At 37.7% G+C, this 21,829-nt stretch overlaps 1 protein-coding gene across 2 annotated transcripts in view; it reads left to right on the top strand.

Moving 5' to 3' along the window:
• Positions 1-21,612, top strand: part of FAM193A (family with sequence similarity 193, member A) — a 50,841-nt gene extending 29,229 nt beyond the window's left edge. For both annotated transcript variants that reach the window (XM_009704229.1, XM_009704227.1), the window contains 10 exons: positions 80-259; positions 3,264-3,515; positions 5,978-6,176; positions 7,504-7,776; positions 8,124-8,406; positions 10,658-10,844; positions 12,708-12,938; positions 14,800-15,643; positions 18,007-18,088; positions 20,713-21,612. In XM_009704229.1, the coding sequence (XP_009702531.1) occupies positions 80-259; positions 3,264-3,515; positions 5,978-6,176; positions 7,504-7,776; positions 8,124-8,406; positions 10,658-10,844; positions 12,708-12,938; positions 14,800-15,643; positions 18,007-18,088; positions 20,713-20,806 (2,625 nt within the window). In that variant the 3' untranslated portion in view covers positions 20,807-21,612. The remainder of the gene's footprint in view (positions 1-79; positions 260-3,263; positions 3,516-5,977; positions 6,177-7,503; positions 7,777-8,123; positions 8,407-10,657; positions 10,845-12,707; positions 12,939-14,799; positions 15,644-18,006; positions 18,089-20,712) is intronic.
• The last annotated feature ends 217 nt before the right edge of the window (positions 21,613-21,829 follow it).

The raw sequence follows: 21,829 nt of genomic DNA on the forward strand, positions 1-21,829 counted from the left end.
TCTTTTTCTGGCAGTTTTATGTGCTCACTGGAGAAAGGCCTGTCCGTCACCCCTTTATTAATGAGTTAATGTTGTCCAGTCTCCTCAGGTGAGCAGTACTAGCAGCAGTTCCTCAGAAGCAGATGATGAAGAAGCGGATGGGGAGAGCAGTGGTGAACCACCAGGGACTCAAAAGGAGGAAATGTCTCTAGGAAAAAGGGCATTAAGGAAAGATGAAGCAAAAATGGATAGTCCGCCACCTTCTTACCCCAGTCAGCAGGTATAATAATCTGAAAGCAACCGGTTTAGTAAATTATTTTTTGAAATGTGGCTGCTCAAATGATAGTACATTTATGTCTTCAATTAAATACTTCACTTTTAATATATTAAAAGTTATCAGTAGGTAGGTATGATACCTAAAATATTTTTCAGCTGATTTGTGTATTGTCATGGCTAATATCTTCCTTTAGTCAAAACCTGAAATATGTTAGTTACACTAAAGGTGGCTTCAGTAAAAGGGGAAAAATGTATTCCTGCCTGTATGAGTGAGAAACTAAGAAGCATTGCTGCTTGGAAGTTTAAGCTTGCTCTTTGTGAAATATCTTTGTTAAATGTTAATGTTAAGTTATTTGAAATTAATTGAAATTAAATGATGCCAGTTAACGCTTAGTTAATGGGCACTTATTAATATATCTAAGGACTAACTTTCCCTGTTGAAGCCCTGTGTAGTTAAATCCATTGCATGACTTATGGCATGGGTCTTGGGGTGTATGATTTTTTTTTTTTTAATGGTTTAAGATTATTAAGTTCTTTACTGTAAGGTCACCAAACCACACACAGAACCTTGCCTAGAGTATCTGCTCAGCAGGTAGTGGTGTTTGGTTTAACAGCCAAGCACCAAAGCAAAGCATCCAATGGCCTTATATTTGTGACTGTGTGGCTTTTAATCTAAGTTAGCCTGTGGCTACAACACGGGCTCGCTGCTTTGAGAGAGAACACACCAGTCACTGTTACCGCTTATTGTACAAAAGAATCCACATCTGAGGGTGCACCTTTGACAGCTTAGATGACAGGCAGGTGGGAACTCCCATTAGATGTTCCCCGGTGGTTAGGATGTTTGTAAGGCCTTCCACTGGAAGTATTTTCTCATGTGCTAAGAGTATTAAGCTACTTTTCTTTCAGCAAGTATGTTGGGATTTTTTTCTGTCTATGGTTGACCAGTGGCATAATATTTATATGGGCTGAGACATCTGTCAAACTAGTTTGAGACTGGTGAACAGATTCAGCATTTGTTGTGGAAAATGAAATGTGAGATTATGTAAGTCTGCTTGCCTGAGGGAAGCAAACTAAAATGCCAGATAGAAAGGCAGTTTTAACCTTTCTCTTTTTTGTTTTCTTTGAGGAAAAAGGATTTTCTCAGAATTATTCTGAGGAACTCTTAATGACTTTCTTTTTTTAGCCTAATTTTCTAATCCGAGCTGAGTATCTGCCTTGTAACACTGCATTCAAGTCATTGATTTCACTGGTACATGTCATGAGCATTTGAGATTTTTTTGGCATTATCTGTTGGGATTGCTCATTTACTCAGTATCTTTATTTCTCTTTGGATTCCTTTTTGTGCTCAGTACCCAAAAGTTTGTCAGAATTGGATTTTGAATCTTGCCATACTGTGAGACATTTTTTTTCCATTTTCATTTGTTAGTAGGTTAGTTTTGGCTTCTTGGTAATACTTTTTTAATGAGAAAGTTACTTTCTTTCTTCTCTACACCTAATTAATTCAGTCATTGTATTTGGTTTATGAAATCTTTGGCTGCTAAAATATACCTTGTGTCAAAGGCTGTAATGCTTTTAAATGATAACGAAGAGTTACTTGTTTCTGAGAGGAAGGCATATTTAAGAAGAATACCACCTGTCAATTCTTTTCTAGAAAGCTAAGTTAATTAGTGTTGCTTTTTGCAGAAATGTGTAGTGCAACATTGCTGGGAAAAATAGCAATTGGGAAGTGTTCCTGGTATTGCTTCTGGTAAAATTATCTTCCAGTGAAATGTCGAATGACAGCGGCAGGAAGAAGTACTGAGCTGAGAGAGGGAAATGGAGCTGCTCTTTCCTGGGCTGCTTTTCTTCCAAAGTCTTGAATCTTTTTGAGACAACAGAGGCTAATGATACCTTGAGATCAGTAAAAGGATCTAATAAGGCATGCATTTCTCATGGTTGACGCGATTATTAAATTTTTCATGAGAAATGTCTGTTTCGCACAATCACAGAATAGTTGAGTCTGGAAGGGTCATCTGCAGATTAGTCTAGTCCAGGCCTCCTGCTCAAAGCAAGATCACCTAGACAAGGTTGGTCAGCACTGTGTCCGATCAGGTTTTTGAGTATTGCCAAGGATGGAGGCTCCAGAACTGCTGCAAGTAACATGTTTCAGTGTTCAACCACTCTCACAAATAAACACTTTGAGTGGAATTCCCTGTATTTCAATCTGCGCCCATTTCCTCTTGTCCGTTCATGGGATACCACTGAGAAGAGTCTGGTTCTGTCCTCTTTACTTACCTCTTTCCCGCCCAGTCAGGGAACATACACTGATAAGATCCCCCTGAGTCTTCTCTCTTGAGGCTGAACAGTCCTAGCTTGTATGTCAGATGCTCCAGGGCCTAAAACATCTTTATGGTCCTTCACCAGGCTGACTGCAGTGTGTCCATGTTTCTGGTGTACTGGGGAGCCTGGAACTGGACCCAGCACTCCAGATGTGTCTCACTAGTAGTGCTGAGCAGAGTGGAAAGATCACCTCCCTTGACATGTGACAGTACTCTGCAGCTCAGGACTACTTCCAACTTTATCAGCTAATCAACCCTTATTACTACTTTCTACACATACTGTTTTTCCATATGCTTGGAAAATTGTGGAAAATAATAATCCAATTTAATTTTTTTTTATAGCGAGGTAATTAATTGTCTGGTAATGATTAAGTACTGTCAAGGTTTCTATTCGTGTCCTTGATTATTTGTATCAGTATCTCACTTGTCACTGATCGTGGACATTAAATGTCAGTATAGTATGAAATGCTGTCGATTTTAGGGCATTCTTTTCTTAACTGAGATAGAGATCCTCCGCTAGTGCTTTTACGTCACTATGAGGTTTTTCCATTGGTATAAGAAGAAAGAATTCTGTGGATGCTCTGAAAATATTAATTGATATATGCAAAATGAAATAATTTTAATGATTACTAAGAAAAAAGGATAGGGGAGATAGCTGATTTTACTGTCTGTCTTTTAACTTTCTTACAGGCTGATCAAGGTCCAAATGCTTGCGAATGTCATGTTTGCAAACAAGAAGCCTCAGGTCTAACAGCCTCTGCGCTTGCAACTGGACGCCTGCCTGCTGGCCACCAGTTTATGAATCCTGAAAAACCTGCACATCCTGCACTTCATCTTTATCCTCACATCCATGGACATATACCATTGCATACAATTCCTCATCTGCCTCGTCCACTTATCCATCCCACCTTGTATACAGCTTCTCCCTTTACACACAATAAGGTAAGCCTGATGAAGGAGGTGGATGCATCCTCATCCCAGGAAAAATACTGTACAACTGTATAAACTAGCATGACTGAGTATCAGTGAAGCCATGAAAGTTGTTTTAAATTGTGGTCTGTTTATAATAGTCCTTTTGGAGGGAATGGTGAGGGGTAGGGAATAGAACAGATTCAGAACTGGTGGAAGGTTCATAAAGCAGGGCTAAAGGTAGCTTTTCTCAGGAAGACTGATAATTTCCTTGCTGTGATTAGAAAGCACGTGGGGTCAAATGAGTCTTGAATGGTGGAAACAGTGATGGGACTTTAGTTAGTGTAATAGGACTAATTAAGTCTTCATTTCACTTATATTGAAGGTCAAAATTTAATATTCCATTTTGACAATAATATCCTGAGGTTTCTAGTTCAAAATGTTAGTGACTTTTTTTTGAGAAAATTGAGTCATAGGAGTAATTTGTAAGATTTTATTATTATTATTATTTGATGTGTGCTTTGAGAGAACTTGCTTTTTTGCAGATCCTGCAAAGTTCTTTTGATGCAAAACTTGTAAATAATAAACAAGAGAAAGGTGTGGAACAAGGATTGGGACCAGGTGACAGTTTTTCAGAAGTATGAGTCAAAAGCAAGAATTACTATTAATGTGGTGGTGTTTCGCATACTATTTAAATCAGTTGAACTGTGGGTGCTGCTGAAAGGGGCAAAGCCTTTGTCATTACGTACATATTTCTGTCATCTCCCTTTTGTCTGATCCAGTGATCCTGTGGTTGCAAGGAGAGTAGATTAGTTCACTAAGGTGACTATTACTCATTCTTACCATCCTTAACATCTGCTTTGTTTTTCCTGTCTTACCAGTGTCCCTACCTTCTCTCTGTTGTAGTGCACCAGTTCCATAACTGCAGTGTGTCAGCCTGCCATTTCTCAACAGCCCACTGCCGTTCTTCTGAAACCCCTAATTGTTGTACCCCACCTTCTGCCATCCTTCCAGAGCTCTTTTCACATCGCTTATAGCAGTCCACTCTAGCTCCCATCCATCTACACTCAAGCTCCCATCCCTGATCTCTGCTGTCTTTCCTTTCAGAAGACCTTTGTGTAGCGGAACATCTGCAGTTCACTGTCAAGGCTGCACCAGAAGCCCCATGCAGAGTAGCAGGCTGCTAGCGCTGAGTGGCTTTGTAATGCAGGCCAGCTCTGTTGGCTTTGGCACAGCACCTGAACCAGCTGGGCTCCATGTATTTATGTTGTGCTGGAACTGGAAAGACATATGTGGAAGCTGAACCTTTAGGGAGCTTTTGCCTTTGAAGAGCCAGCTGAATTCAGCAGAGCTGGTAGTGAATGAACTAATAAGCCCTGTTCGATCAGGCTTGGTTCATCATGGATAGGCTGTTCAGCCCTGTGAAGTGATTCTTTGTACCCATGTGTATGAGTTTTCTTTAATGCAGAATACTCCAGCCCCTCCCACCTTCACCATTAGTCAGATAATGAAAATCCTTCTGTATAGAAAAAGGAGACTGAGTAAGTAAGTAGTTTGCTTGGCCGTGAGTGTTTAGGCTTTCATGTCTGAAATGTCATTGGATTCAGTTGATATTTTTAATGTCTATATCTACTTCTGCATAGTTGTCATTGCATCAAATCTAGTGCAAAAATAGGATAAACTCACTTTTCCTTGGCTTCTTTAAAGGTGACAGTAATTGAATGTAATGCTTACATTGCACAGGGTCTCTGGGAGAAAGTTACATTTTAGAATGTGAGTAAACAATTCCAGCCAGAAGAAATGGGGTGAGCCAGAACAACTTGCTTCTAAAACAAGAAAAAGTCTGTGTTCCCCTGTTTTTCCCCCCCGCCCCCTTCCCCTGTTGCTTCTTAAAATAAAAGGGTGTATTCCTTGCCTGTTAAGTTTTAAGTCAGGAACCTGTTAATACTTGGAGATGAAAAAAGCAGAAGAATATAATCAACTTTAAAATGGTGTTTTCAAATAATAAGTGTGTTATTTCTTTTTCTACTGTGCATATTTTCAATCCTGAAGTGTTTGTAATCCCTTTATCACAATTGTCTTATGTGGTAATGATTGTCATGTCACAGAGGGTTGGTTTTGGCAGCTTGGGCTTTGAAAGGTAATAATTCCTAACAAGTTCTATGTTCATTCAAATACTGGATTTAGTTAAAAAGAAGAACCTACCAATATATATTAACCCAAGTATTTTTGGAGAACGCTTTTTTGTATTCATCAGCTGAATCTAAAAGCAATGTTTGTGATTATAAAATATATACATGTACATACCATCTGTGTAATATATTATCTGCATTAAAAACCAACAAACCAGTCTTTTTATCATTCTGGGAAATATTGTTTATCATATTTTTTATAATGCCTTTCACAATTGAAACACTATGATTTGAATATTGCTGTTGAAGTGACTGTGTAAGCAAATAGAATATTAATGAGGAAAATACTCTTTATTTTTGTAGGCATTACCGCCAGCTCCAGTTCAGAATCACACAAACAAGCATCAAGTATTCAATGCATCTCTCCAAGATCATATTTATCCAAGCTGTTTTGGGAGCACTCCAGATTGGAATAGCTCTAAATTTATAAGTCTTTGGGGATCAGAGATGATGAATGACAAGAACTGGAATCCTGCTACGTTTTTACCTGATACAATTCCTGGTGAGGGTTTGTTACTACTTCACACTGACTAGTTAAAAGCCTTATGTTTTGAAATGGAGTGTGGCACTTTTTTCCAGGAATGGTAGGTTTCATCATCATGGTTTTATAAGATGGGATTCTGGCAGAGATTGGCTGCCATTTCTACTCCAGTGGGACTTAAAATAGAAAAATAAATTCTTACATACTGGGGAGAGGATGCTGAAGGCAAAAGAATAACACACTACTTTTCACCTACGGTCATTGTAGAGGTATTTTTGTCTTCAGAAGTTTAGGGTTGCAAAGAAATGGGAATTAAGGGGAAACTTAAATAACTTTTCATCTTCTGCCCCAAAGGCCTGCTCTTTTTCTACAGGGTCATGAGAGCACTGGTAACATGGTACTACATCCTACTACTTTTTATAATGCGCAGGGAATAACTGCATTGTCATTCAAAAAGACAGAGGCATAAACCAAGCCAAAAATTAGTTTAAGCCAGAAAGCCTTTGGAAATACTTATGGTTAAAGTGAAAGAGAATAGAAGAGGACGGGGAGATGGGGGGAGGAGAGAACGAGGGGTGGGAGGGGAGAGAGATCTTTCCATTTACATCATAAGAAATATTAAAATGCCTTTTTAAATTTTATTTGACTTGTATGAAAAAGGGAGCTTGGTTTTGTCTGTTGGCTTTTTTTTTAGACTGATCTGCTGCTAACTTGTGTCAAGCTACTACAGTGATATTTAAAAGGGAAGGTATTAAAAACCTCCAGAAAACTTCCCCAGTAGGGTAGCTCCTCTATTTACAAATGTAGTTATGGGTAGCTGTTCCAACAGATGATTAGTGGCAGGCTTGTCTGGAAGGTCTGTCACAAAGGCATTACTGTAGTTAACTGGAATTTCCAGTAGTAAAGATAAGACTTATGATGTTACATTGATAGAAGGATATGTCGTTCCTGCTTATAATTGTTGCATGGCTAACCTGAACTTCAGATATTCAAGCTTATATACTTAGCATGTAAAATGATGTCCAGTTTTAATTTTAAAATTATGAATGGATAAAGGTATGCATAGCATCTTTGCTACTTGTTAACACACATTTAGTAGTGTTCTTAAAATTGTAACTTTAAGCTTTGTGACTTCTGCTCTGAGACTTCTTAGCACTTATTGTTACAGCTATATCATTTGAAGGGGAGGGAGGAGGAAGGAGGATCACTTCACTATTCCTACCAAGCCAACACTAACAATATATCCTTGCTTGTCTGCGTCTAAATTGTTGAATGTTTAATTCTAAATGCCATGAAGACATTTCTCTAATTCTGTGATTCTTAATTACTATGTGTGTTTGAATTGAAGGGAGTGATATATTAGCACCAGCACTCTCAGAAATAAGACCCGAAGCACTTCCTACTACATCTAGCAATGAAGCAACAGCAGTTACTGACAGCAAAGAGAAAAAAAATACTGCAAAGAAGAAATGTCTGTACAATTTCCAGGATGCCTTTATGGAAGCTAATAAAGTTGTCATGGCAACTTCTTCTGCCACTTCTTCTGTCTCCTGCACAGCAACTACAGTGCAGTCAAGCAGCAACCAATTCAAAGTATCATCCAAGAGACCTTCATCGATAGGTAAGCATTTGTCGTTCACATACAGCTTAGTAATTCAGTCAAGTATGTTTAGCTAACCATAAAGCTAAACCATTTATGTGTGTTTATTTTAATAGTATTATGTATCTTGATGATTTTTGTTAATTGCTGTTCTTCCTCTTGAGTTACAGTCTCTGTACTCCTGGATTAAAGAACTTTGTAGAAGTCCTTGATGTTAGGGTTTGGAACTGGTAACAGAAAGGTGTTGAAATCCTGCTGATTTTTACAGAAGCAGAAAACATCCAGCACTTTGCGTGATTGTTGGTATAGTTAATGGAGACTTATTAATTATTTTTAGTTGTAAGCAGTTTCTTTTTTCCCCAATTTAGGTGAAGTGTTCCACAATGTTAATAAAGAGGACCATAGACATTCTGCACCAGTTGCACCACGAAATAGTCCTACCAGTTTAGCATCCCTTCCTTCACTGTCTCCTGCTGCACTGTCTCCAGCCTCTACACCACATCTTCCAAATCTTACTGCTCCTTCTTTCCCCAAAACTGCTGCAACAGCCCCTGGATTTGTGGATCCTCATTCAGGTCTTTGTCCTACTACAGTTGCACCTCCTACTTCAACCACAGACAGCTCTGTAAGTGCCCCACCAAGTGTCTGCAGGTAAGGTGGTTGTTATTGTTGTTCTTTTTTAGAATAGAAGGGCAATTAAAAAATACGGATACCTATTGTCCTTTGCCAATGGTTATACTGTGAGAGAACAACTGTCTCTGTGTTCAGCAAATGAGACCAAGTCCAGATACTTGGTGTGTAACTTAGTGTGAGACTTTACAAATGTGATTTCCATTGCAGAATCTAGTTACTGAGTTTATAGGCTTAAAAACAAATGTTTGCTTACTTTTAGGAATGTGACCTGGGATAAATAAGTCAAGCTCTATTCTTTCTTACTCTGTCATTGCCATTAGTGATTGCTGCTGCTGAGACATTAACCTGTTGTATCCGTTTTCTGTCATTTTGGCACTACATGGCAAGCAGGAATTAAAAGCTGTGAAAACTTAAGGAATCCGTAGAGAGATTTAGCTCCAACTATAAAAAGGTCATACGTGGTCTTGAAACATGCCACATGGTAACACATTTTCCTGACTACACATAAGACTTCTTTGGTATCAGTCCCACCATTTATACAGTGGTTGTAGCATAGAAGGTTGTTCTGATTTCCAAAGGTTTTCAAAGGTCTTGGAGGTTGGGGGGAGTTTGGTGGAGCTACCTTCTGGTAGTGTTATGTACTGTGGCAGACTGACAGTGGTGTCAATTCTTTGGTGTATCTGAAGATACAGGCATAACAGAAAAGCAGTTGAGTTATTGCTGTGAGTACTCTGTGACCTGCAGGGCTGTGGTCATGGCTGCTATGAATGTAGTCTTCTGATAACTGCAGTAGTTTTCAGAACATGGTGTGAGATTTAGGCAGAGTTAGATAACTGCATACCTGAAGTGCTTCTAAAAGTGCCCTTATTTCTGTTATCAACAACTGGTTTTATTGATGATATCACAAAATAAGTAACTGTTCTTTGATGCTCGAGAAATTATTGCGATTTTGTAAAGAAACTTTCTTACCTAGTGCAGGGAGAGAATTGAATATAGGCTATTTAATGCAATAGAAATCCAACTGTCATCATCATCTCTGGGTACTAACATGATAAAGTAATGTTAGTTCGTAAGGAATGAACTGGGAGAGAACCTGGAAACAGTTATTGCCGTCTATATGAATCAGTGGCATGCTATAGTTGGAAAAACTGCTTTGTGCTCTAGTCTCTCAATCTAGTGACTGAGCAATGGAACTAAGGAAACCTAGATTTCTATGGAATGGTATCTGTTATCCCTAGCACGTGCTATCCCACTGTGCCACTGGCTGCTGTAGCGCTGACTCTCAACAGGCAAGAAACAGTGACGCAAGGGCTGCTCAAACCGGCTAGTCAGAATGTTTGCAGTAGCTGGCAGTATCTCCTGTTATGTGCAGCGGTTTTGCATGCCTTTTCCCTAACTAGGATACTGAAGTTGAAAAATTTTTCATTCTGTCCTGGTCACTAATTCTCGAAAAACTTACAGGTGAGGAGGAAGTGAGGTTAGGAAGAAGATTCACATACATTTTGCAGATAAGACAGATAGTGGCCTGTTTTCACCTTTCTAACGTAAGAATAAAGAAATACTAATGCTAGAGGAGTGGATTTATTTAAAATACTTTTTACTTTTGAAGCAAGATCACATCAGTTTTAGAAGAACTGGACAGTAGATATGTTGGGCACACAGTTACACAGAGCTCTGGAGGGAACAAACTGCTATGTACCTGCTTATTGAAGAGACATGCTAGTATTTCCCCTTGAAAATAAAGTTGCAAACTGGGTAATGCGAACGTTTTGGGTTTAGCTGACCTTGAATTTTTTTTTCATCCAAGAGCCTGAAAATCTATCTAAACTCAGGGGATTTTGGAAGTAAGTTTGAGTACTTTGCAACTGCACAGCTCTCTTTAGACCACAAGTGATGAGATGAGCAGCAGTTTCAAAACCATTCCATGTAAAAAAGCTAGAATCACTACTTCTGAAACTATTTTGCCTGTTTAAAGCCAGGAAGAACAGTTCCAAAACTCTTTCTCTAGGCTGCTCATTCAGTGAGTCACTAAACAAGTCTTTGTAAATCACTTTCCCATGTATCATCTTATCTTGCTGCTTGGTTTTGAGCATGTCCATTTGCAAGCTACTGGATGAAAGCTCTAGGATTTGGTGCATCACTGGTGTCTGATATCCCAGTTTGAGAGTCATTTTTCTTGATAGATATACGTATAACTATATAAGTTTTTTTTTTCACCTTATTTATTATAATCTGGAGTTTTTATAAGCTTTTTCTTAATTTAATGTAGTGATCCTGATTGTGAGGGCCATCGCTGTGAGAATAGTAACACGTACGATCATCAACAGTATGATGGAGAGGAGAGCCAAGATGAAGACAGCTGTTCAGAGCATAGCTCCAGTACCTCAACATCCACAAATCAGAAGGAAGGAAAATACTGTGACTGCTGTTACTGTGAGTTCTTCGGCCATGGAGGAGTAAGTTGTTGGATTTTAAATTGGTTTTATTCACTTTTTGTCACTTACTTACCATTGATTGCATGTGATTTATCAGACTGCAACTAAGGGGGTGGTAATGGAGCACACTGAAGAGAAGTACTAAAACAAGCATGGTTAGAAAGTAATTTTCTTCTTTGAAATGAAGAATTGAAACAAACCTTTCCAGTTGAAAGCAATTCAAGAGTAATAAAAATGACTAAAAGATTTAGGAAGCAACTGACTTGGATAATAAATACCGTGTTTAACTAGAAACTGCTAACAGGGGCATTGAGCCATTTAAATAACTTTACAGAATTCATGCACTCGTCTGTAGTAGTGTAATTATAAAAAATGCAGTGAGTTTGGGTGTAAGTACACTTAATATGGGATATTTTTTTTTAAATGTTCATAACAATTTATGAGCTATTCTCCCATCTGTAAAAATAGCAATCCTCAAAGTATTCACTTTAGCTTGATTTTTTTAAAAGAAAAAAAAAGGAACTATTCTTAGCTAGAACTTAGGCAGTGTAAGTTTAAATTATACTTCTATCAAAGGAAAACCCAAACTGCATTTTCCCTGTTTTCAATATTACAAACAATTTTCTCTACTGGTGCATTTTGATAGGCACTGACTTGTGTTTGTATTTAAAGGGTGTTTTGAAGAAATTATGAAGTTCTAAAGCATGCAGGTTATACAAAATCTTTTCCTTTATGTTCTTTATTTTAATACTTAATGCTTTGTTTGAAGCATCCTTAAGTTAACTTCATACCAGTAACATGTCTAGTGAATTCTTTTCAGTTGTACCAATGAAATGCTAAAAGCTGTTAGCTTACCACATGAAATTTTTTCTTAACTTAAAATTTCATTTTCCTGCTGGCCTCATTTGTAAATCTGTATATAGTCTATTTTAATAATCAGGTAACTGGTAGAATTTGAATCTTTGGCATTTTTTTCCTATTTGAAGTAAAGCTAAGTTTATTGGCTATGTATTTGATCAGATGCAGTTTCGTTTTAGGGCTTGCAGTGAATTAAAAGCCCCTGCCCTGTGGCTGAAAGGGGCAGGGAGGGGATCCCGTTTCTTGTTGCATGTTCGCACTATGTCCATGATTGATCTGTCTTTGGTAATCATCTGATTGCACAGTAAGTTACTAATTTTGCTGAAGTGGCAGAATGCTACAGGATTTTTAAGTTAATAGGCTTTGTTTTGCTGGTTTAATGAGTTCAACTGGTGTAGCTCCAAACAGATGGGCACCAGATCTGGTGCAGGAGGGAAGAAGAGGGTATGGCAGCAGGAAGGGAGGAGGAATGAGGAGTTGAGAGGCCGGAGCAATGGATGGGAATACAGATACGAAACATGACTCAAGGATTCAACTTGCAGCAGTGTTAAGTTATTGATGCGACTCTGCTGGAGGTATGCTGGCATGCTTCAGTGCCAGGTAATCAAGCCTTCACAGTTACAGCCCAGAGGCCCATGTAGCCCCAACTCTGAAACAGACTTTGTAGAAAATGGAAACAGCTGCAAATGTCTGTTCCTTTCAAATTTTCAAATGTGATATACCGATCACAAGAGAATATGGAAATCTCCTTTCTTGCTCTTAAAAGTATTTTTTGTCTTCTCATTTGTGCATTCCTCTGCGAGATCAATCATTCTTTCAGTTGGAAAATACAGTTCATAAGCTAGCACCAAGTCTGACAGGTCTGTTGCGTGCTAAATACACCTTTAGGTACACATACAAACAATAGGGAGTTCAATATTTAGGTTTGGACCTTCCAAGTTATTTGAAGGTCTCTCAAATTTCAAAAGTATTAGATCAGTGAAATTTTCACAGTTAGTCACTAAATTTTTGTCTCATGTCCTTCAGCCTCCAGCTGCACCAACCAGTAGAAATTATGCAGAAATGCGAGAAAAGCTTCGTTTACGTTTAACAAAAAGGAAAGAGGAACAGCCGAAGAAACCAGATCAGATCTCTGAAAGGGAAAGTGTTGTTGACCATCGAAAGGTGGAAGACTTGCTACAATTTATAAACAGCTCTGAAACCAAACCAGTAAGCAGTTCTCGGGCAGCCAAGCGAGCCAGACATAAGCAAAGAAAGGTAAGACATAAAAGTATGTTTATCCTAGACCTCGTGTTTTTGAATCTGTGCACTCTCTGGAAGTATACCACTATATAGTGACTTTATAACAAATGTTGTCATTGTTTTCTGTGTAGTTTGTGGTACACTGCCTGTTTGTATATATGCAGCTAGCTTACCTGTTCTGATGCTACCTGAGGAGTTAAGTAGTAGACTGAGAAGATTCCTCAGTGTGTCGTTGTCATGCGTTTTGTTGCAAGTCAACTTTATATTGGAATTTCCCACACTTTAGAAAGCTATTTGTAAGTGTCAGAAACATTAAGAATTTGATTATTTTGTAGAATTGAAATTTAAAAGTGGAGGAAGCTAGAAAACTAGTGTTTCTGTATTAGGATAATGATTATGATAAAGTATCTCTGTAGAAAGCCAGGAAACACAAGGTCAGTGCTTTTATGAGAGAGGAAAAGTTGAGATTTGATATTTTTAGAATGATTGCACTGGGCACCTTGCTGTCCTGATTGAAAGAGGTTGAGTGCTGTGCTATGTGATGACATGAAGGGCTATCCTAAGCTGGAATGAAGTGGCAAGCTGCAGAGAGGGGAAAGGGAAGAAAAGATTACAGGTTGCTTTCAAATGGAAATTGGCAAAAACATTTCTAAAAAAACTCCAATGTATTACAGTGAAATTATTTTTTGAAAACAGTATTTGCTGAGTTAATAGAGGAAATATATTTATTTCCTCTATTACGTTGAACAAGCAGGAAATTGGCTTTTCTTACTGCAATTCAAGTACCAGCCTTAGGTATAAAGTTCAAGGTGTGATGAGATTGGTTGCTGAATGTTTTTGAATTCTGGTAAGCATGATGTGTGACTGCACTGTAAATATTTCTTGTTTGTGGATTTCCTTACTGGCACTAATTCTGCATTCTTTAAATACTTCCATGGGTTTGGAAGACCTGATGTTCACAAGTTATATTCTTTACGTTCATGTTGTAGCACTATTCAGCTTTAAGTTAGTTATAAATAAAATTCACAGTGCAAAATTCACTTCGTTCTTGCAATGCAGTTTGAGCATAAGAAGTGGAAGATTCTCATAGGATTTTTTGCATTACTTTTATAACTGTGAAAAAGTAATCCCATACAGACACTTCAAAATGTGCAGGAAAATAAATGGACATGATTGTTCTCAGAGTACAACTGACTTTCATTTTGCTAATGATGCAAGATCAATGCTGCACAGTAAAGTTTTAGGCCTTTGCAGTAATGGCTCGAAAAAATCCCTTGTGTCTTTATTTCATGTGGTTAATGAACTTGTGGCTGAAAACAGAAAAATTTACCATCCTTATTATTTTTGACAACTTTTAACGTAACTTTAACGGGCTTAGTGTTTTGCTGTAAAATATTTTTAATGATTGCTCCTCCTAATGGTCGTGAACAGTGAAACAGAGCAACTCTGCTACCAGAGCAAGAGAACAGGTAAATGATGCAATGTGATGCAAACCTGAGTTACGTTAGTAATGCACACAGCTGTTGAAAAGGAAGCTGAATGTTTTGTTTTCAGGAGGTTTTTGTGGTTGTAGAACACTTTGACATGGAGTTAGGCTTAGCAGTAACAAAGGGAAGATCAACAGTTGATATTAACAACAGACAAATATGCTACAGAAACATAGAAAATAGAACTATAGAAAGGATTTTAATGTACTTTAAAGGGCAGGTTCTGTATGAATAATTATTTGTTTGCTGCACAGACTTCAGGATTAAGTATGTTCACATGTTAACATCCTAGGATTTATAATGTTCATAAAGAAAAGTAGTAATAATCCCTCAGACTCTTAATTTCAAAAATGTTTGTCACTTTCAATAAACCTATTGTTATTTTGTAGCTTGAAGAAAAAGCTCGACTTGAAGCAGAAGCCAGGGAGAGGGAACATCACCAGCTGCTTGAGGAACAGAGGCGGCGTGAGGAAGAAGAAGAAGAGAGGCTGAAACAAGAATTGCAACGGCTTCAAGAACTTCAGCAGTTGCGGGCTGTAAAGAAAAAGAAGAAGGAACGAACAAGTAAAGACTGTCAGAAGGTGGACATGCTTACTCGAAACTGCCAGACAGTGAAGGAATCTATCCCAAACGCACCTGAAGACATTCAGAATGGTACGCTTGAGCAATCAGAAAAGATAGAAACCTCCTCCGATTCACTGTCAAGACATGTGAATCATACAGAACAGAGGCCAGTTTCAGAGACAGGCTGTGAACTATCCAATCCTGTAAACACTAGAGACTCAAAGCTGCTTTATCAGAAAGAGGGGAGTGTAAAGCAGCATGAGCCCCTCTCTTTTCTGCTTGATATTATGCATCAACATAAAGAAGGAAACAGCAAACAGAAACTAAAGCAGATAAACAAACCATGTGCTGAACAAGTGAAAAAGCCTGTTGAATCCCCCAAAGCAGCTGAGATTCAGACTAAAACCAGAAACCAAATAGAACCCAAAGCAAAAGCAGCAGAGCTCCCAACACTTGCAGAACCTAAAAAAGAGGAGAAGAAGTTAAACAATAACAACAAAAAACAGTTGAACCATGTAAAGGAAGAGAAAGCACCCATAACAAGTGAATCCCCTTCACCAAGTGAACAGCAACAAAATAATAAGCTAATACTTGCAGATTCTCCTCAACCAAAAGGCAAGAACAAGAAAAACAAGAAGAAAAAAGGGGACAAAATCAACAATTCCATTGGTAAGTGTGTAAGAAAGTTGAAGAACTTGAGTTGTTTTTTATTGTTACCATTTAAGTCCAGAAGTTTGAAATCTTTATCTTCAGTCATTCCTGCCAATGTAAATTAAAGAAACAGAAAAACTCATGTCAGGAAAACTCAAGTCATTGTAATTATAACAATTGGGAGATGCATATAGTTTTAGTAAAGAGGTATAGGATGCTTTAAAGAATGAATAAACTAGCATATACTGCTGGTTTTGTATGGGTTTTTTTCCTCAGTTAAGTAAGCCAGTCTCTTTTGTAAAGGCTATCTTGCTTAAAATAAATCCTTAAAATAATTCAATAGTATGTTGAAATCCATTTTGAACTTCTTTAAAAGCAAGGTGGTTTCTCATGCAGCAGTAAAAGTATAGTCTAAAGTTGGTCTTACTATTTGAGCAAGGAAAATAAGGGGATTCTGCAGCCAAAGAATGATAGTTCGTGCATAAATATGCATTTTATCAATGGAAATAATTTCTTTCACATATTAATTACATTAACAGGTAATTTCTGATAGAAATAATAAAACCATGGAAGATTGAGTTGATTGAAACAAGTTACACTTGCATAATTTGCCTCCCAACATATTTTTTGTTTTCCTGAAAACATCTAACAGCTAATACCAGAGCTGAGAAGCACATGCAGTGCTAGACGGTTGGCTTTGTCAGCACACTGATCAAACTGCCATTCTCAAGCACCAGTTTATTCCTGCACATGCTTGGTCCCTACTGGGACTGCTGGTTGGGATGGCAGTTTTGCGCTACAGACATCTGTCTGCTCAGGGCACCTGGTCATGCCCATGGCGTTACCTGGTAGCTGAGTGGTAACGGTGCATAAATTGTCCATTCACCAGAATGGCTTAATATTGTAGTTCTCACTGCCATTCTGTCTGGTAAACACATCAAGATATGAGACTTTAATCCTTTGGCAATCTCTGTCATTGTTTCAGAATACGTCTGTTTATTAAGCTTTGCTACAGAAATGTAAACCAAATTCGTGGTTGTTGCAAGTGCTAGGTGTAGAGCCCAGCTTTGTTTTTGTGGTTTCATGGTTGGGTTGAGTCAGCCCACCAGTCTTTCTTTTTTAACTCTTATGTTCAATGTTTCCATTCCATGTCAGTCGAGCAGCGATACAGCATTGAACCCTTTTCTCTGATACCTTAGTTCTTGTGCGTTCTGTGTTGTGGTGTGTTTGGGTTTTGGTTTTTTTTTAATTTACCAAGAAGAATGTACTCCAGTCATGGGAGCAAGACAAAACTCTAGAATTAGGAGCACAAAAAGAAGACTGAAGACATTTGAAGGCGAAACTATTGGGGGCGGGGGGGTAGTGATGGAGGGTGTTTTCTGTAGGAGAATGCAGGTACCTTCCTGCATCTCTTCCTCCTCCCTGCCCTTCACCGTTGTTTTCTGCTGCTTAAATCAAATATAGTTACAATTTCTGAAAACTAATGTTTATTGTTTGTTCTTGTAATCTCAAGGCTTCTAGAGAGTCCTGATGTGTACTAGGTGGTTTTGGTTAGTTTTTGTCTCACCGTTTTTGGAATGTGTTCTGAAGCTGCTTCAGAAATGAGATTGGAATATACATATAGCAAGAAAAGAGACTTCAAGAGGAAAATGCTTAAATAGGTTTCTACAAAAATTTATGCTTTCTGAAACTTTTTAAAAATTTTTTTAAGTACAAAAGAGAACCATACACTGAGGCAGTACAGTATACCAGCAGATTTTAAAGAGATTTTGTTGCTATAGCTAAGGCATAAATTCAGGCTGTATAAAACATGTTAAATAACATTTTTTAAAAAATTCCTAATTGTAGGTAGCATGACTTCACTCTTAGACACAGCCTGATGATCATGTCCCAGAGGGAGCACAGCAGCTCTACAAACCCAGAGTTCTTGAAGTATTTTTCTTTATAAATACCATTTTTAAAATGTTTCTAAAGCTGCCTTTTTAGTAGTAAGGCCAACAAATTTCAGGCAGTTGAATACTATTCATTAGCTATCTGTTTCATTGAGCCCTTCGTATAATTTGACAATTCTCATGTGTGTTCCAGGTTTATGGCATCTTTCGCAACCCATGCAATCATTAAATTTACTGTTGGTTCATCTCTTCCTTGTTCCCAGTGTAACTCCTTAAAGGCTGAGCAGAGGTACTAGTATAGGGTTTTCAAGAGGTGTCTTTTTAATTATAAGTTTGTATTAATTCAGCCTAAACATGAATAATCAATAGCCTACAAAATTCAGGCAGTTCTCCAAAAAAGACCTTTAATGCAGCTTTTGCAAGCTTCTTCCTCTCTCCTTGTCACCTCCCCATGGAATCTAACGTAGTGTTGTCCTTTTTCCTTTGTAGATGATGTGTTTCTACCCAAAGACATTGATCTAGACAGCGTGGAAATGGATGAAACAGAGCGAGAAGTGGAGTACTTTAAAAGGTAAAGTGCTGTAATCCCTATGCATAGCTGTTGTGCTTCTTCTCATATGCCATGGTTTTAAAAACCAAAACAAAACCCAAAACACACAACTTCATAACTAACTCCTGGCAGAAAAGCCTGTGTTGTATTGTGTTGTAACATAGCAAATCCTGTTACAGCTGACATTCTGAATACTGTAACAGTCACCAAAGCTGTAGATCTATGGGCACAGATTGTAGCTGAGTGGCACAAATACAGAAATAAGTGCTAGAATCATCTATGTGTCCCCCAGGTTCTCATCAAGGTTTTAAGAATATCCTCATTTACTATTTTTTTCTATAAGCAAATTATGCATAAATATTTCTTTTATTATCCACACAGACCAAATACTGATTAGTGTTTAAAAAAAGTTTTTAAATACCATGTTAGGTCTTAAGTGTTGAATAAATAAAACTTTACACTTTAAATTTCAGAACAGATACTGCACAAAGGTTGTTTGTGATGTTTTCTTCCTTGTTTATAGGAGCTATTAGTTTGGACTTTTGTACTGTACATGAAGTAGAAATGGTGTAACTGTGAGATGTTAGCTTATGCCAATCGTAAAGAGGAGATGCTTATGCTAGTGCAGTGACGGTAAAAATATAATATCAACCTGTGCTTGTGAAAGTTGTTTCTTCTGTGCATTTTGGTTGCTTTTCGGATTTACCCATCACATTAGTTACCTTTTAAATTCCTCAAATATGAGCAGACAGCTCATGTTTAAGTAATGTAGCACATGTTCTTCCATAATACTGAAATCTACTCAAATTTGTATTCTTTATTGGTGGCTGGGTGTGCTAGTTTCCCACGAATGCATCTAGTAAGCCATTCATCATGACAGCCAAATCTGAAATGTCACAAATAAATCAGTTTCCTGCAATTGAATAATTTAGGAATCAACAGTAGTATTTGACAAAACAACTAAAGCCATTTGTTTAAAGGGTGACTTTTTTTAAGAAAGGGCTTTCAGTATGGATTTCAAGGTCTTTATATAGTTTTCCTAGTCTGGGATGTAATGTATGTCTGGATCTTGCAATGGAGAGAGTACAGCTACTGCTCTGTGCTGCTTATTGTTACTATACAAAATGCATATGTCTGTGATTATTTATAGAGTTACAATGTACTAGATGATGAAATTTTCAAAAGTACATACTCTCTATTCTTAAAAATTACTTTTCTGAGTGGTGCCAGTTAAAGGAATTTTTTTTATATCAAAATGTAGATTTTATAGGTGAAATGTAGCATATAGTAGATAGTGCTAGTGTTGGTATAGCGTAAGCCTTTGTTATGGGTTTCATGGAATATTCTTAGCTTCATTCAAGTTTGCAGTATTTGTAACAAGAAAATAGAAAAATTCACCAGTTCTCTGCTCTCAATAGGACAAATGAAGCAGTGTCTTATGTTTGTAGAAGTGCGGCTGAAATTTGGAGATAAACTTGTCAAACATGATTCCAAATGAAGAGTTAACACTTTTAACTGTACTGTTTTGTAATCAGTTCAGTAATTGGTGTAATCTGCTCCTTTACCGTCATGTGTTAGGAAGTGTGTGTAACTGTCCAATTTTATTATGTATACCTGTTTAGAAAAGGTGTCTGAAAAGCCCTGATAGGTGCTGTTTTAGGGAAGAAAAATAACTACTTAATGCAGTGAAGGCAGCTTTAATGCATGTGTTTTCTGTCACTTGATAATTTCCAACATAATGCTTAGAAGGCACAGACCTACTGAATTCATACTTTTTACTGATGTTTTATTCATCTTCTTGCTTTGGTGTGGTGTAATAGATGGATACTTTAATTACACCCTGACTTCAGAATTAGTTTTGCAAGCTGCTTCCAACTTTAGCATAGAAAGAACAAAAGGAGTGTAGTTCTTCTAACCTTCCAGTGTACATTTTCTATTTTGCTCCTTCTGTCTGCTCCCCTTTTTTGGCTTTCTGTTATTAGAGAAGCTGTATAGCCTTGCAGAGAGGTATGCACTACCTTGATGCTGTCATGCAGTCTTTAGCCTAAACAAGCTACACCTTGCTTCAATAAAGTTCTTCAGCATGAATTGTCACTGAAATGCCTGCATATGCCAACCTTTTTCAAAAGTTCTTCTATAAATTGTGTCCAGTGAAAGCGAGTAAGTGGATTTTTGTTCTAAAGGTGCTTTTTACAGGCAGGTGGACTATTTATCTGCTGTATTATAAAAAAAATTTCCCTAGGTCTTTGTCTCAAACATAACTTTGCTGTATTCGGAAGAGAAGCAGCAGTGTCCCATGCCATTTACACATTACCTACCACTCATTCTTACTGTTACAAGGTTTTTGATAAATACAGCAATGTCATCTCTGTTTCTAGTTAACATTCAGCTAGCTTCTGTGCTGCTAAATGTGCAGTGTTCTTTGTTATTTCATTCACTTTCTCTTGATAATGCAGTGGTGTTTAAAGTAACTGGTTTATGATGTATTTGAGAGATGGACAAGTGATGATTTTTTTCTTTTAAGTATGATTTTTTTTAAGAGGTTTTGTCTTTCAGAATGAGAGCTGCTCTTCAAAAGAGGGATAACACCTGTGGTTTGATTTTTAAGTATATTGATTTCACTTTATCACTTTTTTTCTTTTCAGATTCTGCTTGGATTCTGCCAGACAGACAAGGCAGAGACTTTCCATCAACTGGTCCAATTTTAGCTTGAAAAAAACCACATTTGCTGCACATTGAAATGACACAATATGGGGAGGGAACCCTGCAGGAATCAATGAACGACAACTCCACTTACCTGTCCTGCTGTGCTGAGAGCTTATCTGGTCTTGAGCCAGTGCTGCCTTGCCTTGTCCCCAGTGCTGTGTGGATCTGCACTGAACCCTTTGGCCTGATAATTCTTGCGGACTGAAAAATTGCCACTTTCTACCTGAATTTGTTAGCTTGTGTGCTTGTAGTCTGTGAGTGAGACTTACTTGATTGTAGCTGTATGCCGTTGGAGTTGGAACAATAGCTCTTTTCCATCTCCTTCTGAATGCCTTGGCCTCAAAGACTTTAAATTGCTTAGGCTTGGGTGGAGGCCAAAATACTAGTTTGCATCATCTGCAGTGGCTCCTGTCACTTCTGCATCTAGCTATGTTTTGTCATTCTGACTCCTGACAAAGGAATGGACCTAGTCAGTTGTGCTTTCATCTGCTCCAGAATTCTCCTGACATGACTTCATGAAAAAGAGGCTCTTATGGGACAAGTATTTCCTCAGTTCTTTCACAATCTACTGTTTAAGAGTGTACAAGTTACGCTATTTGTGTTTTGATTTTTTTTTCCTGACTTGTAGCCAGCTTGTGTAAGAATACTTGCAGAATGAGAAAATTTAAAAAAGAACAGTACTCACACTATCAAATCTGTTATAGAGTGTATAATTGTATTAACACTGAAGCCTAACTGGCTACTTTTTTAACATATTGTTAAGTAATATTAAAATCATGTCTTTCTTTTTGAAAGATGGAATACATTAGTATGGCAGAAGACTTGTGTCTTGCTTTTTTCTGCTTGGGTGGGGAAAGGGAAGAAAGAAACATACCAAAAAAATAATGGTTTTCTAAAGTAAATTTCATCTTGTGTCAAAATTGGTCGGTGAATGCTACTGAACTTTAACATATTCCGTGTTTGCCTGCTCACCTGATGGGTAAAACTGCTGTCTGCTAGAGCAAGAAAGACTGCTGCTGAATGCTGGAATTAAGTTTGTTAATTCTGTGAATTACT

The sequence above is a fragment of the Cariama cristata genome, unplaced genomic scaffold (genome assembly GCF_000690535.1).
Source record: "Cariama cristata isolate BGI_N322 unplaced genomic scaffold, ASM69053v1 scaffold1937, whole genome shotgun sequence".
Classification (NCBI taxonomy): Eukaryota; Metazoa; Chordata; class Aves; order Cariamiformes; family Cariamidae; genus Cariama; species Cariama cristata.